Source organism: Aulonocara stuartgranti (assembly GCF_965226115.1).
Source record: "Aulonocara stuartgranti genome assembly, chromosome: 3".
NCBI classification, from domain to species: domain Eukaryota; kingdom Metazoa; phylum Chordata; class Actinopteri; order Cichliformes; family Cichlidae; genus Aulonocara; species Aulonocara stuartgranti.
The window spans coordinates 27,784,907-27,798,615 of record NC_138941.1 but is presented as its reverse complement, the minus strand read 5'-3'; the positions used below and the strand labels follow the sequence as shown (position 1 = coordinate 27,798,615).

Below are 13,709 nucleotides of genomic sequence, written 5' to 3'. Positions count from 1 at the left end.
CACTGTGGAGAGCACATTGACCAGCTGCATCACTTCATGATACAGCAGCACTACTGCTATGGACCGCAAACGCCTGCAGGGAGTGATAACAACTGTGGAGAAGATTATCAGGACTCCGCTGCCCTCTCTGCAGAGCAGAGGAGAGCTGCCTCCATCCTCAAAGAACCCACACACCCCCAACATAGGTTACACCTTCATAGACCAAGGTTCAGAAGTGTGAAATCTAGAACATCCCGACTCAACAACTCCTTCGTCCCCACTGCTATCAGACTCTACATCGGCATCTGCATACCACACTTGTCTTCACTTACCTATTTGTACTTTTTTAATTATTATTTTTAATTTTTTTATCCTTATTTTATCTATTTTTAAAATTTTTTTTAAATCTTTTTTATTTTTTCTTGTTCTTTTAACCCTTACCTAACTTTGCATTTGTGAATCTAAATCTATATATATGCTAAGATCAAAGCACAGCAATGCATAATAAAACATTAAAATTGTTAAACCATTAAAACTATATAAACTTTTTTTGCACAAAATGGTTAATTTATTAGTCCTTTATTTATCCAGGTAAAAATCTCACTGAGATTAAAAATCTCATTTCCAAGAGAGACCTGGCATCATGGCAACAAAAGTCACATAATAAATGTTAAAACAATGGATGGAAGTACAGATCAGTTTAAAGTTTACATATCAGATAGAAACTAATATGTAAACTGGGTGGACCCTGCAATTTAATATCAGTTACGCTTTAGACCAGCAGAGGGCAGTAGCCCACCATTATTATGCTTTGGTAAACTTGTGAAAAGATCAACATTTTGCTCAAGCGATCACACAACGCTTAGATGTGGCCGTGACCACTAGATAGCTAAGTGGTGAGATATATGTTATTTCAGGTAAGCTCACCACAAAGGCAAGATACTTGTCTCCACATATCAAAGACTGATGTTTGTGAGACGTGTCTTGTTCAAAACACAAAGCAATCCACCCACACAGTGAGGTGTTTAGATGTGTTGTTGTGGTTGACTGACATAAAAAGCTACTCGCTGCCCCCTTTGTTCAACCCCCCGAAACCCCACGATCATGACAACGTCTGATGTCTTAAAACAAACACTTTTCTTCTTTATTGTGTAAGAAAGGTAGCAAAGAAGCAGTGGAGCAATCTGCTGGAGCACAGTGCTACTTTTTTTCTGAAATTATGGAATTTCATAAGTGAGTAAGTCAGGAAGTTATGCTTTTAACCTGGTGCCATGATGAAATATGACTGTCATGACTTCATTTGACATCATGTTATTTATCCAGAAAGAACAAACAAACAAACAAACAAACAGAGGGTCGTAAGGAGTGGATGTTTGTTCAACTTTGGTCTTGTTTCCTATTGAGACGGATGTGTTTTTCAGCCGGCTGAGTAATAAGAAATGCAAAAACACATCTCGCTACTGAGTTCCCACTGTGGTCAACCTATCTAACAGCGAGTTTAAGCCCAGCGGTTTTTTCACCAGTCCCCCCACACAAACAACCCACCGCTCCTCCGTCCTGACAGGATGTCTATGTGGTTGTTTTTTTATGCTGTTTGTTTGTTCCAGTTGCTTCACAGTAACAGTTGTGACCTGTCACTTCTCCTTCTCACGTATGCTTTGACACTTATGTCTATTAATAAGTTCAAAACCTCCCCACAGTCAAGTCACAAAGAAAAAACAGTAGTGAAGTGATGCAGAGCTGAACCTGTTTGAATATATAGAGGAAGGAGGAGGAGCAATATGATAAGGTTTGTAGGGGCCTGGCTCTACTTTCTGTTCTCTGTTACCATGTTTTTTTTTATAATTATTTTAATTTATTTTGCAAAAAACATTTCATTTGGTTTTAAGTTGCTACCATATTCCTGTTTTTGATCCATTTTCACAAACTAATTTAAGCAAAATGCTTTAAGTGTGGGCCACTAAATGAGATATTTGCCCAGCAGTGCAGGCACGCATATGTACTGTGATAATGGAAATGCCCCCGAGTGACCTGAATTTACTTCTTGAAGCACAGTGGAAAAACATACATACTCCTCCCCATTGTGGTGTTCACAGTGTTTTTGACCTATTTGGAATATGGATTCAGTCTACATTCATAGTTTTTGATGGTTTTAAAACATTTTGGTAAATGATGAGTTAATATTGTTTTAGGAAACCACGATAGCTTCTAGCTTTCTCTGGGTCTACTGAAACTCTGCAAGTACTGCAAATATATGAACAAAAAACTACAAAATACGTTTGCTGACCAAGCCTCATGTACCTACGGTGCTTTCCCCTATATTCTGTTGTGTCATTAATACTTTTTAAAATCCGGTTTGACTGACGATGCTATATGATTTTTATATTCAAATGACCATCAGAATTCAAGGCTTTAAAAAAATACCAAATTGTTTCACAATAACTACCAAGTGGCAAGACATGCTTATACGAGGATTTCAACACAGCCAAAGTTTAAAGTCACGAAACAAAACAATCCATTACTGTTGTGTTTTTCTACTCTTCTATCTGTGTACAGCAAGTGAGAGTGACTGTGAGAGATTATTCTTTATATGGTCATCTCAGCCACACATCTCTGGCTGCAAGCGCAGAAGCACCACCTACATGCTGCTCAACAGGCTGCCAATCAGAAGAGTTTGTTTAAAGGGCGGGTACCCCTAAAGCGGGAGGAGCTAAAACAGCTTGTTTCTACCAGAGGATGAACTGAGGGTGGTCTCACCAAAGCTCAGTATTCAATAATTTTAAAGTATATTCACACAAAGCTACTTTAACACAGTCCCAATAAAAAATTGGAGCTTTTAAACTGCACGTTCATCTATTTACATGCACTCTTTAAAACTGAAGGCAAAGAATAAGCATAATTACATCAGCTACACTTTGGTTTTTATGATTTGAACACGGAAGAGCCAAATACACAAAACATCCGCTCATTTCTTTTTTCTTACTGCATTGGCCGTCTAAACCTATAGCTTCAAAGAGCAACTTCTTAATATCTCTGTTTTAACCCTGCTCACTCTAAGTGAAAGGAATTGGAAAATACATAATAACATGTTTGCAGTTTATTTAAATAAAGTATGCTGCTTTGGATTTTTTGTGAACTGACTGGAAAAATAAAGACTTCATGGCCAGATGACCCAAGTGGAAAAATGTCATCTGGCCATGCTTTTTGGAGAAGTTCAACATGAGAACAGAAGACAATAAAATGACAACTGAGAGAAAGAAAAAGTCTTGTCCACCAAGCCAAAATTACCTAAACACCTTTTCTCTTCATTACCAGTGGTCCTTAAGTTGTCGCTTTTAACCTGCAACACGACTTCCTCTCAACTGTTCGTAAAAGAACGACAACAAAATGTTTCCATTGTAGCTCTGGCTTGTCAAAGAAGCCGTGAGCATTGCACAGCTTACTGTCACTTTGCACTACTCAGGAAGTGTGGGTTAAAGTGAGAAGACTGTTGGTCAGTAAAGCAGCATCTGTTCTGAGTCAACAGTCGTAGAAGTTTCACCGCAGCTTTCTTAAAACAGTACCTGACCACAAAGATCAAAAAGACTTATATGATTCACACGCAGTAGTCTACTTCTGCCTGGTGAAGTTCTAATGCAACTAAATGTGACAAGTGCGAAGCTGAAAGGAGCCAATGAAAATGCTACGTTAGCTAAAAGTATGAAAATGGATAAAAATACCTGACAACAGTCAAGATTGTTCCCTTTTCACCACCAAAAACATGTAAGTGCATGTAAGTGTGCATTGGAATCTTTTACCAGGGGCTCTAATCTGGCACCCTGAGTCATTTTTGTCAGAGTGAACCTTCAATGTACTCTTGCCAGTTACTGGTGAAATGTCTGGACTTCGCAGTCATGTGCATTTACGTTGACATCCAAAACATTTGTGGGAATGGACCAGAATATTTTGTCACCTTTTGAAAGTACATTGCCACTCATTACAAAACTGAAACAACCCAGAAAAAAGAAGAGAACAATGGTGTGTGTGTGTGTGTGTGTGGGCGGGTGGGTGAGTGGATGGATGGGTGGAGGGTTGAATAATGCACATTTCCTGCAATTTTCTATGAATTTCTAGTTCATTTTATTGCAGTGGCATGAAGTGAAATCAACATCTGTCAGCAAAAAAAAGAAAAAGAAAAGAAAAACACAGCAGCATCTGTCTCTCCTCCAGTTGTCACTGCCCTGTCCACCCACAGAGTGCGATCTTTGACCAAACATATGTGCACAGAACCTGTGAAACTACAGGAAATAAACAAGCGTTGCAAAAGCAATGTTACGTTAAACCTCGCTGTGTAATCAAACCAACCATCAGGTTGAGGTAGGGACTCAGCCCACTTAAGTTCTTCCACACCAAACTTCCCACAAAGTTGGGAGCATGAAATTGTCCAAAGTGTCTTGGTATGCTGAACCACCATGAGTTTCTTTCACTGGAACTAAGGGGCCAAGCCCAACTCCTGAAATACAACCCACACCATAATCCCCTTTCCACCAAGCTTTACACTTAGCACAGTACAGTTGGACAAGCGCTGTTCTCCTGGCAACCACCAAACCCAAACTCGCCCATTGGATTGCCAGACAGACAAGCATGAGAACACGGCTTCAGTGCTCTAGAGTCCAGTGCTGCATCGGACACTTTGAGTTTTGCTTTGTAATGTAAGTCTTGGATGAAGCTTGACCATGAAAACCCATTCCATGAAGCTCTCTATGCACAGTTCTTGAGCTAATCTGAAGGCCACGTGGAGCTTGGAGGTCTGTAGTGATTGACTCTACAGAGAGTTGGTGACATTTGCGCACTATGCGCCTACTCAACTCTGTGGTTTTATGTGACCTAACACTTCATTTATGAGTTGCTTTCATTCCCAACCAGTCCTGCTTTTTTAAAACACTTTACTGTAGCAAAGACATTTCATGACTGGTCTTGTTGCCGATATTCTATCACTGTACCATGCTGGAAATCTGAGAACGACCAGTTCTTTCATAAATGATTGTAGAAACATTTTGCATGTATAGGTTCTCGATTTTATACACCTGTAGCCATGGAAGTGATTGGAACACCTGAATTTAATGTTCTGAGTGGGTGAGGGAATACTTTCATCAATATAGTTTAGGAATACCTTTCTTTGTGTGGGCAGACAAGTCCAAGTCAAATCCAAGTGTTATGAAACAGGCATGTGGCTGACTAAGATCAGACCCAGATGTAGGTCTCAGCAGGCAGAATTAAACTCAAAGCTCAGCTTTATTAGCTGGCAACTGGCAGAAAACAAACAGGAAAAGAAAAACTGATAGAGCAGGGTAGGTACTAGCTGACAAGATGTAAACAAACATGTAGAGATGACAAACTTCAAGAGGACACAAAAGGACGAAACACAAAGAGATGACTACAGGAACAGGAAGAGATTAACACAGGAACCAAGATTAAATATTTATGAACTTGACAGAAAGAACAGGGAAAACCAGACAACCACAAAGACAGGGCACAGAGAGGCCAGACAGACACGGGGTCACAACTGGTGAGCTAAAAACAGTAACAAACATGGAGACAACACTGACTCACACAGGAGACGCTGATTACAAGTCACAGAGATGAAACTAGCACAAACTGGACACAAAAGGGAACTAACATAATGAGACAAGAAACCAAGAACTATAAATAAGAATATAACAAGAACTACGATGTAGCTAAAAAGTCCAGAACAAACTCAAAATGCTGAGTTGGAGACCCAGGAGCAACCTAAAAGTCATTTTTAATCACTTTTCAATTTGAAATACTTTCAGACAGCCTCAGATGGTTCCCAGGGGAACTGCAGTTTTTGTCACTTCCAAGTTAGCTTCATTTTTCAGGTTGTCCACAAATTATCGCCAAACACTCCAACCATTGTCAATCCGGAAAACATCTGTACACCAATTTCTTCACATATGACCATATAAATCTGAGATTTTTAAAATGTCTACAAGTACAGGAACAAATGTGAATTCCGCCCTTATGCTCATTAAGTGGATCACAGCATAGACAATTTTGCCATTAACCATAACATGTCAATATTCGCTTTAGATGGTTTAAACTTCTTGACCTGATTTCTGCGTTACTTTCTGTCTCCCCCCACTAACACTCCCTCTTAACCCACGTAACTGTTTAAACACACCTCCCCATACAAATTCATGCAACTATGAAAAATTGTGTTGTGACTTAAAAATACATCTATAGATCAGATATTAAAAAACACCCTAGATGTGTTGCAGAACAAATACAAACACAGCAACAATGATGTCACCAAAAAAGACTTGACCCCAATCACACCTCCAGTCACCTGATCAGTCTGATCTTTTGGAAAGAAACAAACTGTAGTTCTGAATTGAAAACCAACCATTGAGCTTAGCCAATCACGATCAGTCTTCGTCTCCTATAAGAGTTGGGTGCGTCCGTAAAGGCACACGATACATACTGCAGAGCTTCAGAGATGATGCCTCTTTGTGTTTTTCTTGCAATTCTCTATAAAATCTGTGAGTATTTTGCATTTTTTTCACAGTTTCTTTTTTCAAGGATGTAAATTCTAAAGAGACTGATGAGATGTTAAAGATATAATTAAAACAATTGTATGCACTTCTGTCCAGGTCAGGTGCTAGCTGCTCACAAGACCTCAAGTGTAATTCAGGAGAGTGGAATCAAGATTGCTAAAGTCGGGGAGAATGTAACAATAACATGCGTTTGTCAAGATGATGCTGTAACTTTCCTTTCTTGGTACCAGCAAAGCCTGGGTGGCAAACCTAACATCATATCAACTCGGATGAAGCACAGCCCAGAAGCTGATATCTATGCACAGTATAAAGACAGGTTTAAAGTCCTTGTAGAAGGTAAAAAAGAATATCTCAAAATCACAAACCTCAGCCTGTCAGATTCAGGGACGTATTACTGTGGGGTTTTAGTCTTTAACGCTATTGAATTTGGACAAGGAGTTTTCCTTCATGTCAAATCACCAGCGACCAGCATTGGATCTGCAATAGACCAGCCAACGTTGAAGCCGCTTCGCTTGGGGGACTCTTTGAACTTGACCTGTACAGTGGAAGCTGAACCATGTGCAGGAGAGCTGAACCTTTACTGGTTCAGGCATGGAGCTTCTCAGTCTACAGTCATGTATCCCAGCGAGGGACACGTGTGTGCAGACATCTCACAGGAAACACCTCACAGGAGAAATTGCACTTTAAATCTTGCAATAAAGTCAGTGAGCTCTGCTGATGCTGGGATCTACTACTGTGCTTTGGCCTCCTGTGGAGAGATTATTTTTGGAAATGGAACAAAGGTTGAGATTGCAGGTAGGTGATACTGCAGGAGGGTGACTTCATACTACTGTTTCAAGCAATCTGTGAAACACCGACTGTGTAACATCTGTTTTGTGTGTGTGTTAGGTTCCCCTGTCTTAGTTTATCTCCTGAGCGCGGCATTAGGAGGTTCCTTTATTGTGCTCTTTGTCTTGGCTTTCATCATGTACAAGCTTAGGAAAAACCTGTGCTCTGTCTGCAAAGGTGAGGTCTCTGCCATCTCTAATGATAATAATCCTCTAACTATGTGACTAGCATGCTTATTTACTTTCTTTGATTAGCAGGAGCTGTTCCTCATCAAACCTGTACAGTCTCAGATGCAGTGGTAGGTGAAAAAGCCTATATAATCTGCTCACATGTTTTTAATAGAAGCAGATGCTATATTTATATTAGATATGATATGCTTCCAGTTATATTTTAACACAATCCCCCCATTTGTCCGTCACTAACAGAGCCAAGATGCAGACAGCCTCCACTATGCAGCTCTGAGTCTGAAGAGGAGCAGTAAACAACATCGTCAAGAAGAAAACTTGGATAATATTTGTGTGTACTCTAGAGTAAAGAGCAGAAAAGTGTGAATGGATGCAAAGATACACACTGCCAAATGTAAAATCATGTAAAATAAAATATATTTTGTATGTACCAGCTGGATGACTAATGACTTTTGTGAGCTCAGCAAAATCACATAGCTCAGCATTGTTATACATAGACTATCAAACTGAACCCAAATGTAGTGTAGAGAAGCATATAACCCCCCCACGATCTATTAATACCTTCGTAAATGCAGGTCACAGCTACAGTAAGTTCTCACTGTTTACCTTTCACTTCTGTGGTCAAGGTGATGTGAGCGACAGAGTATAAGTTTCCACTGGTGGAAACACAAGTCCTACGAGAGCTTAAACACAGGAAGACCCGGCTGTTGCCCCCTGGCCACATAACCTCTCATGTTTACAAGCCCACTCTCACAAGACCTGCTGTGTACGTGAAAAACTAAAAGCAATCGGCAATAAACTACGATTATGAAAAAAAGATTGAAGGAGATGGATTTCTTTTACATACCTTCAGCTTCAACTGTGTGAATGCATTTCTTGCTGCACAGGAAGCTGCTCCTTTGTAAAAACAGCAGTCATCCATAACTGCTGAACAGTTTCAGTTCCCTAAAAGTACAGAAGCCTGACCCAAAGCTTCACTTTTTAGGAAAGTCATTATAGTTTAAAGTTATCTGCTGCTGAGTTGTTTTTGTAAAATACATAAAATATTAAAAAATAAAACCCAGAGCCAGAGTTGTGGCCCTGCATTATTTGCAATGAACTGAGCATCCATTCATTAAAACAAAACAAAAACATGTTTTATGTTTCTAACATTTCAAACTAAATGGTGGGTAACAGTAGCATCTCGACCCAGTACAACAGTTTGCTCTCAGACTGCAGGCTTACTTTTTCAAATCAGTTCAGTTTTATTTATATAGTGCCAAATCACAACAACAGCCACATCAAGGCCCTTTATTGTAAGGTCTAAGCCTCTGCAATAATACAGACAAAACCCCAACGACAACCACCTTTGAACAAGCACTTAGTTGTTGCTAAGTGCTCAAACTTCCTTTTAATGAGAAGAAACCCGCAATAGAACCAGGCTCAGGGACAGCTAGTGATCTGCCGTGACCACTTGGGGCTGTTGGGACAGGCCTCTCATCTGTGGAACCAGCTCCCACTTTGGATTCAGGAGAGGGACAACCTCTCTACTTTAGGTTCTCAAGGTTAGGCTTAAAATGTTCCTTTTTGATAAAGTATATAGCTGGAACATGTAACCCTGAACTCTCCTTTAGTTACTCTAAAGTAGGCCTCGTCTGCTGGTGGCTTCCATTCATGCACCGAGCAACCTCCTTGTTACTGTGACAAGATTCCTCAGAAATAGTATTTCCACATAAAGCAGCAACTTTCAATAGTTTAGAAAAAGAACAAAATAATGCAATTCTTCCATGGCCACTTCAAAAGTGAAGTAATTTCCATAGTCTCCTAATTTGAAATACCTAACTTCTGTCATTACCATCATTACAAATGATCTGTTTTTAAATGAATAAGATGTTTGAATGTCATTTAGGCTCACTCACGCAATAGGTTGATAGGTGTGCTAGCCAATAACCACTAATAGCTGTCTGCTAGGCCTCAGTTTTGTGAGCAGAGTGATGCTATTTTGTCTTATTTATGTTACTAATTACAACGTTTCTTTGTTCTTTGGTTTATGCTAATTTATGAACCAAGCATGGTAATATAGTTTAGCCATATACAGTCAGTTGTGATCACTTAAAAAACATCCATATTTTCAAACTGCTAACACTGAAAATATATAGTATACAGACTTGGAGGCAATGTGCCATATCATAATATGTTACTATGTCAAAAATGACACTTTTTGTTAACACAGTAATAGAATGTGATACATTATAATGCAGATTACTCTACTAAATTCAGAAATAGGAAGTTACAATAAGAATGATATGATTAGGTTTTTCAATTATCTGCACAATCAATAGATAGTAAGGGGGGAAAAAACATCAAACGTGTATTTTTCATCCTGCATTTATGTGCAGGGAGACAGAAAAAGGTGGTCCAGTCTAACGTTTGAGGAGTGGTGATATTGATATTACTTTTATCTTTATTGCACAAAAGGACACGAGTTTCTACGTAAAGTGTACATTGCATCTAGAACAGAAACAGCCACCGGCATTACACTGGCTCTTTGCAAGTATCCGCACACACAGCGTGCTAACACAAAGCTAACAAAGAACCCAGAGTGAGTGTATGTCAACGCCAGCCCAGGAGCCAGAGCCCGATCTTCAAAGAGTAAAAAATCAATGCAGTCATCAACAGAGTTGTCTCACTGTAGCTTCTATTTCTGCACGTTCCTGCAGTTTAATAACAGACACAGTTGCTATGAAGCATATTTGTGTTGTTGTTTGTATTTTAAAAGACTGGACATGCGCATGTCCTTAGTAGGACAGAGATTTGTGTCAGTCAGCTATGTGACAGTGTATTTCTGGTAGTACAGTGGGTGACATCACAGTGGTTACATGCATATATAGTCTATGTTAAAAATACCACATGAAACATTTCTGTTATGCTTTCTCTTCCTTTTCTACATGTTGAACCATATGGTGTTAATTAAAAACAAAACACCTCTACCATGATTAAATAGATCTCCTTATGCTGTTTTGTTTGCATGACATTGCATAACGACACAAGCTGTACAAAATAAAGCACTAAATCTCTCAGTTTTTATCCATATGAACACTGAAAAAATCACAAAAAAAACACCAATCTAAACATTATACAATATGACCAAAGATACGTTTATTGTAAAGTCTGTGAAGGCTCCGTCTGCAAGTTTATTCTTGTTCATAAACATTACGGTGACAAACTCAAGAGGTGAGACCTGGCTACCAAACATGCATAATAGAGTCAGACCTTCAAAGAATGCTAATGTTAACTAGCCAATGCTAATGGTGAACATTTACATATGCTGCAGGTTGCAAAGCACCTTTACTGGTAGAATAACATTAATTGAGTGATGAGTAAATTATTCAGTAGTACTCATGTGATTGGTCACATGTACAGGCAGAGCCTGCCATAATGTAAACTGGATGTGCATTTTCTTCAGTAAATCTGCATAACTTGCTCTTTGAAGTAAAGTTTTTCAAATCTGCTTTGATTACCTCCTTTCTAGATCGTCTCATAGACCTAAATGAACCCTACAGGGGGCACTGAGCATGTGATCTTTCAGTCATTCTGAGTGACCAATCAAAAACAGTCTTGTCTCTGATAAGTAGAGAACGTAAAGACCTTCTCTCAATGATCCACAGCAATTTGAACAAAATGACACCCCCGCTGTTATCCTTCTATGTGACATATCTACTCTCAGGATCAATAGGTAAGTTGCAACTTAAATAATTTTGTTGACAGCTACACAATGTCTCTCATACATTCCAATACTTATCCAGTTATTATATTAAGTTCACTGTGTATTTTCTTTTATTTTCAGTTCATTTGGCAGCTCTGAAGCTATCACCATCATTCAATATTACATTTGTTAAAGCTGGTCAGGATTTAACTTTAAATTGTTCATTCAATCAAACTACTGTTGCAGTGATGTTTTACTGGTATAAGCAACCTCTGGGACAGAAACCACAGCTGGTGTCGAAATTCTATAAGCATGACAAAGATGGCACTTTCACTGATGAATTTAAGAATGAGTCTCGCTTTGAACTGGAAACTATGAACTATAAAAACAACTTGAAGATCTCAAAAGCACAAATGTCAGACTCTGCTGCTTACTACTGCATAAGTGGCTATTCATATGTGTATGAATTTTTGGAGGGGATTATCATCCAAGTGAAGGATTCAGATTTGGTTTTCCAAGCTTCAGTTCACCAATCAACACCTGAGACCATCCAGTCTGGAGGCTCTGTGATGCTGAACTGTACAGTGCACGCTGGAACCTGTAGTGAAAAACACAGTGTTTACTGGTTCAAAAACTCTGAAGAATCTCACCCTGGACTCATCTACACCCACGGAGGCAGAAATGATCAATGTGAGAGGAATCGCAGCTCACAGACCCAAACCTGTGTGTACAACCTGCGAATGGAGAGTCTCAATCGGTCTCATGCTGGGACCTACTACTGTGCCGTGGCTTCATGTGGACATATACTGTTTGGAAATGGGGCCAAGCTGAACATTGAGGGTAGCTACCGCTCCTGCCTCTTTTGTTAAACAGTAACAATAGTTTCTAATCAAATATGATGTATGTGGTGTCTTTTAATGTCTGGTTCTCTACAGAAGAGGGGGAATCTTTTATCTATGTGTACGCCTTGAGCGGAGCTTTGGCGTTCAACTCAAGTCTGTTGGTTTTCCTGGCTTATGCAGCCTATACCTTGTACAAGAGAAAAAACTGCAAATGCACAGGTGGGTTAACTGACTTCTTTACATTTAACTGAATGTGATAACAAGGAAGAAAGACATTAATAAGTTGTTAAGTAGTCATAATGCTCATTGTTACATTAACTGAAGACATCAACTGGTGTTTCTTCAGCACACTTGGTTGAAATTTTTGGTCGACTCGCTTAAAGTCCAGATAATGTGTACAACAAGTACATTTCTTTCTTTCATTTTTCTTTTTAACAAAGTCATTTCATAAATATGTTTACTACATAAATGCAATTTGTACTTTGTCTTACTGTCAATTGCAAAGATGTAAAAAAAAAATCTTAAATGTAGTTATTTATTTATTTTGTTTACTGGAATGAAATGAATTAGCTCAGGACATACCTAATTTATTATTAAGTCATCGGTGGTTTACTGAAACAATCTTAGTGCTTCAGTTGTTCAGTATATTAAAGTGTCCTCTTCAATTCTGTGTTGACTACATATGGAGAGTCATTTTGTCGTGACTGCGCCAACTGAGTTAAAAGAAGGATCATTTTTTTCTTTCTTTTTTATAAACAGACCCTCGCGCGGAGTCTTCAGGGACCTTGGATCCAAATGGAGACGTAAGTTGTTCTGTAATGTTCTAATTTTTAAAAAAATATCAGTGAATAAATTAACTGTTTTTCGAGACCTCACAATGGAAGGAAAAAAACACAGAATGAAGAGCACCTTAACAATTCGATGCATTGCAGTATTACATATTCTTGCGAAGGTCACAATGTCCAGTTTTCACTTGGAGTTCTGTTGTTTTGAAATTAATTTTATTATAAGTGAGGTTTTCTTTTAATGTGCCATCCAGTGGTTATGCTCGCTGGTTCGAGGGTAACATTTTTCTTTCTTTTTTTCTAAACAGGCATCTCAAGATGCAGACCATCTCCATTATGCTGCTTTGAAGGTAAACAAGGCCACCAGATCAAGAAGGCAGCAAGAGGACACCCTTAGCCAATGTGTTTATTCTAGTGTGAAGCAATAAAGTTGGACATGTTTTCTTTGTAGTCTCTGTGAGAAAAATGACACATTTTTTGCTTTTTTGTTTGTGTGGTTTTCTCCTCCGTAAACTAAATGTAAATCTGTGCCTTACAAAATAAACAGACATGTTTGCTTAACTGCAGCTGAGCCAGGTTCTTTTGTCAAAGGTGTGATATTTCCATTGTCACTGTACTTACATTGCATTCACGATGTACAACGAGCGACATACACACAGTTGTGTGTATGCACACAATGCACCTTTGTGTTGCAGAGCTTAAGATCTGAACAGCCCTCTTTATTTAACAAAGCCTGCGCATAATTAGCACTTCACCCTCTAGTTCAACACACATTATTTGATTCTAGATCGATTTTTGAATGAAACACTCTGATTAACACAATCTGAGTCAGGAGGAAACAACCGGCATGG

General features: G+C 38.9%; 3 protein-coding genes across 6 annotated transcripts in view; 2 read left to right on the top strand and 1 right to left on the bottom strand.

Moving 5' to 3' along the window:
• LOC309703298 (prostaglandin D2 receptor 2-like) overlaps positions 1-8,445 on the bottom strand; it is a 32,221-nt gene extending 23,776 nt beyond the window's left edge. The window contains exon 1 of one of the 2 annotated variants that reach the window (XM_082528074.1): positions 8,394-8,445. The gene's annotated coding sequence lies outside the window, so the exon portion shown is untranslated. The remainder of the gene's footprint in view (positions 1-8,393) is intronic. The other variant, XM_082528075.1, reaches the window with a different exon arrangement.
• On the top strand, positions 6,452-7,945 carry LOC309703908 (protein amalgam-like). Of its 2 annotated transcripts, none has more exons than XM_082528821.1 (5): positions 6,452-6,518; positions 6,630-7,328; positions 7,422-7,538; positions 7,619-7,659; positions 7,787-7,945. In XM_082528821.1, the coding sequence occupies exons 1-5, from the start codon at positions 6,476-6,478 to the stop codon at positions 7,910-7,912; spliced, it is 1,026 nt and encodes a 341-aa protein (XP_082384947.1). In that variant the 5' UTR covers positions 6,452-6,475; the 3' UTR covers positions 7,913-7,945. The 2 variants fall into 2 exon arrangements, with proteins under 2 accessions (XP_082384947.1, XP_082384946.1); XM_082528820.1 differs by having other exon boundaries at positions 7,616-7,659.
• A 2,752-nt stretch (positions 8,446-11,197) lies between the features above and the next one.
• LOC309696889 (uncharacterized protein) lies at positions 11,198-13,419 on the top strand. 2 transcript variants are annotated; one of them, XM_082518393.1, is made up of 5 exons: positions 11,198-11,261; positions 11,373-12,071; positions 12,170-12,292; positions 12,833-12,876; positions 13,167-13,419. In XM_082518393.1, exons 1-5 carry the CDS (start codon positions 11,207-11,209, stop codon positions 13,284-13,286), a joined length of 1,041 nt encoding a protein of 346 aa, XP_082374519.1. In that variant the 5' UTR covers positions 11,198-11,206; the 3' UTR covers positions 13,287-13,419. The 2 variants fall into 2 exon arrangements, with proteins under 2 accessions (XP_082374519.1, XP_082374518.1); XM_082518392.1 differs by having other exon boundaries at positions 12,167-12,292.
• Positions 13,420-13,709: the final 290 nt, after the last annotated feature.

Bases quoted from the DNA above. Each gene is read 5' to 3' on its own strand.
- LOC309703908 (XM_082528820.1), top strand. From the start codon at position 6,476: ATGATGCCTCTTTGTGTTTTTCTTGCAATTCTCTATAAAATCT. The intron at 6,519-6,629 runs GTGAGTATTTTG...ACTTCTGTCCAG, and splicing joins TGCAATTCTCTATAAAATCT to GTCAGGTGCTAGCTGCTCAC. The intron at 7,660-7,786 runs GTAGGTGAAAAA...CGTCACTAACAG, and splicing joins GTACAGTCTCAGATGCAGTG to AGCCAAGATGCAGACAGCCT.
- LOC309696889 (XM_082518392.1), top strand. From the start codon at position 11,207: ATGACACCCCCGCTGTTATCCTTCTATGTGACATATCTACTCTCAGGA. The intron at 11,262-11,372 runs GTAAGTTGCAAC...TTTTATTTTCAG, and splicing joins TCTACTCTCAGGATCAATAG to TTCATTTGGCAGCTCTGAAG. The intron at 12,877-13,166 runs GTAAGTTGTTCT...TTTTCTAAACAG, and splicing joins CCTTGGATCCAAATGGAGAC to GCATCTCAAGATGCAGACCA.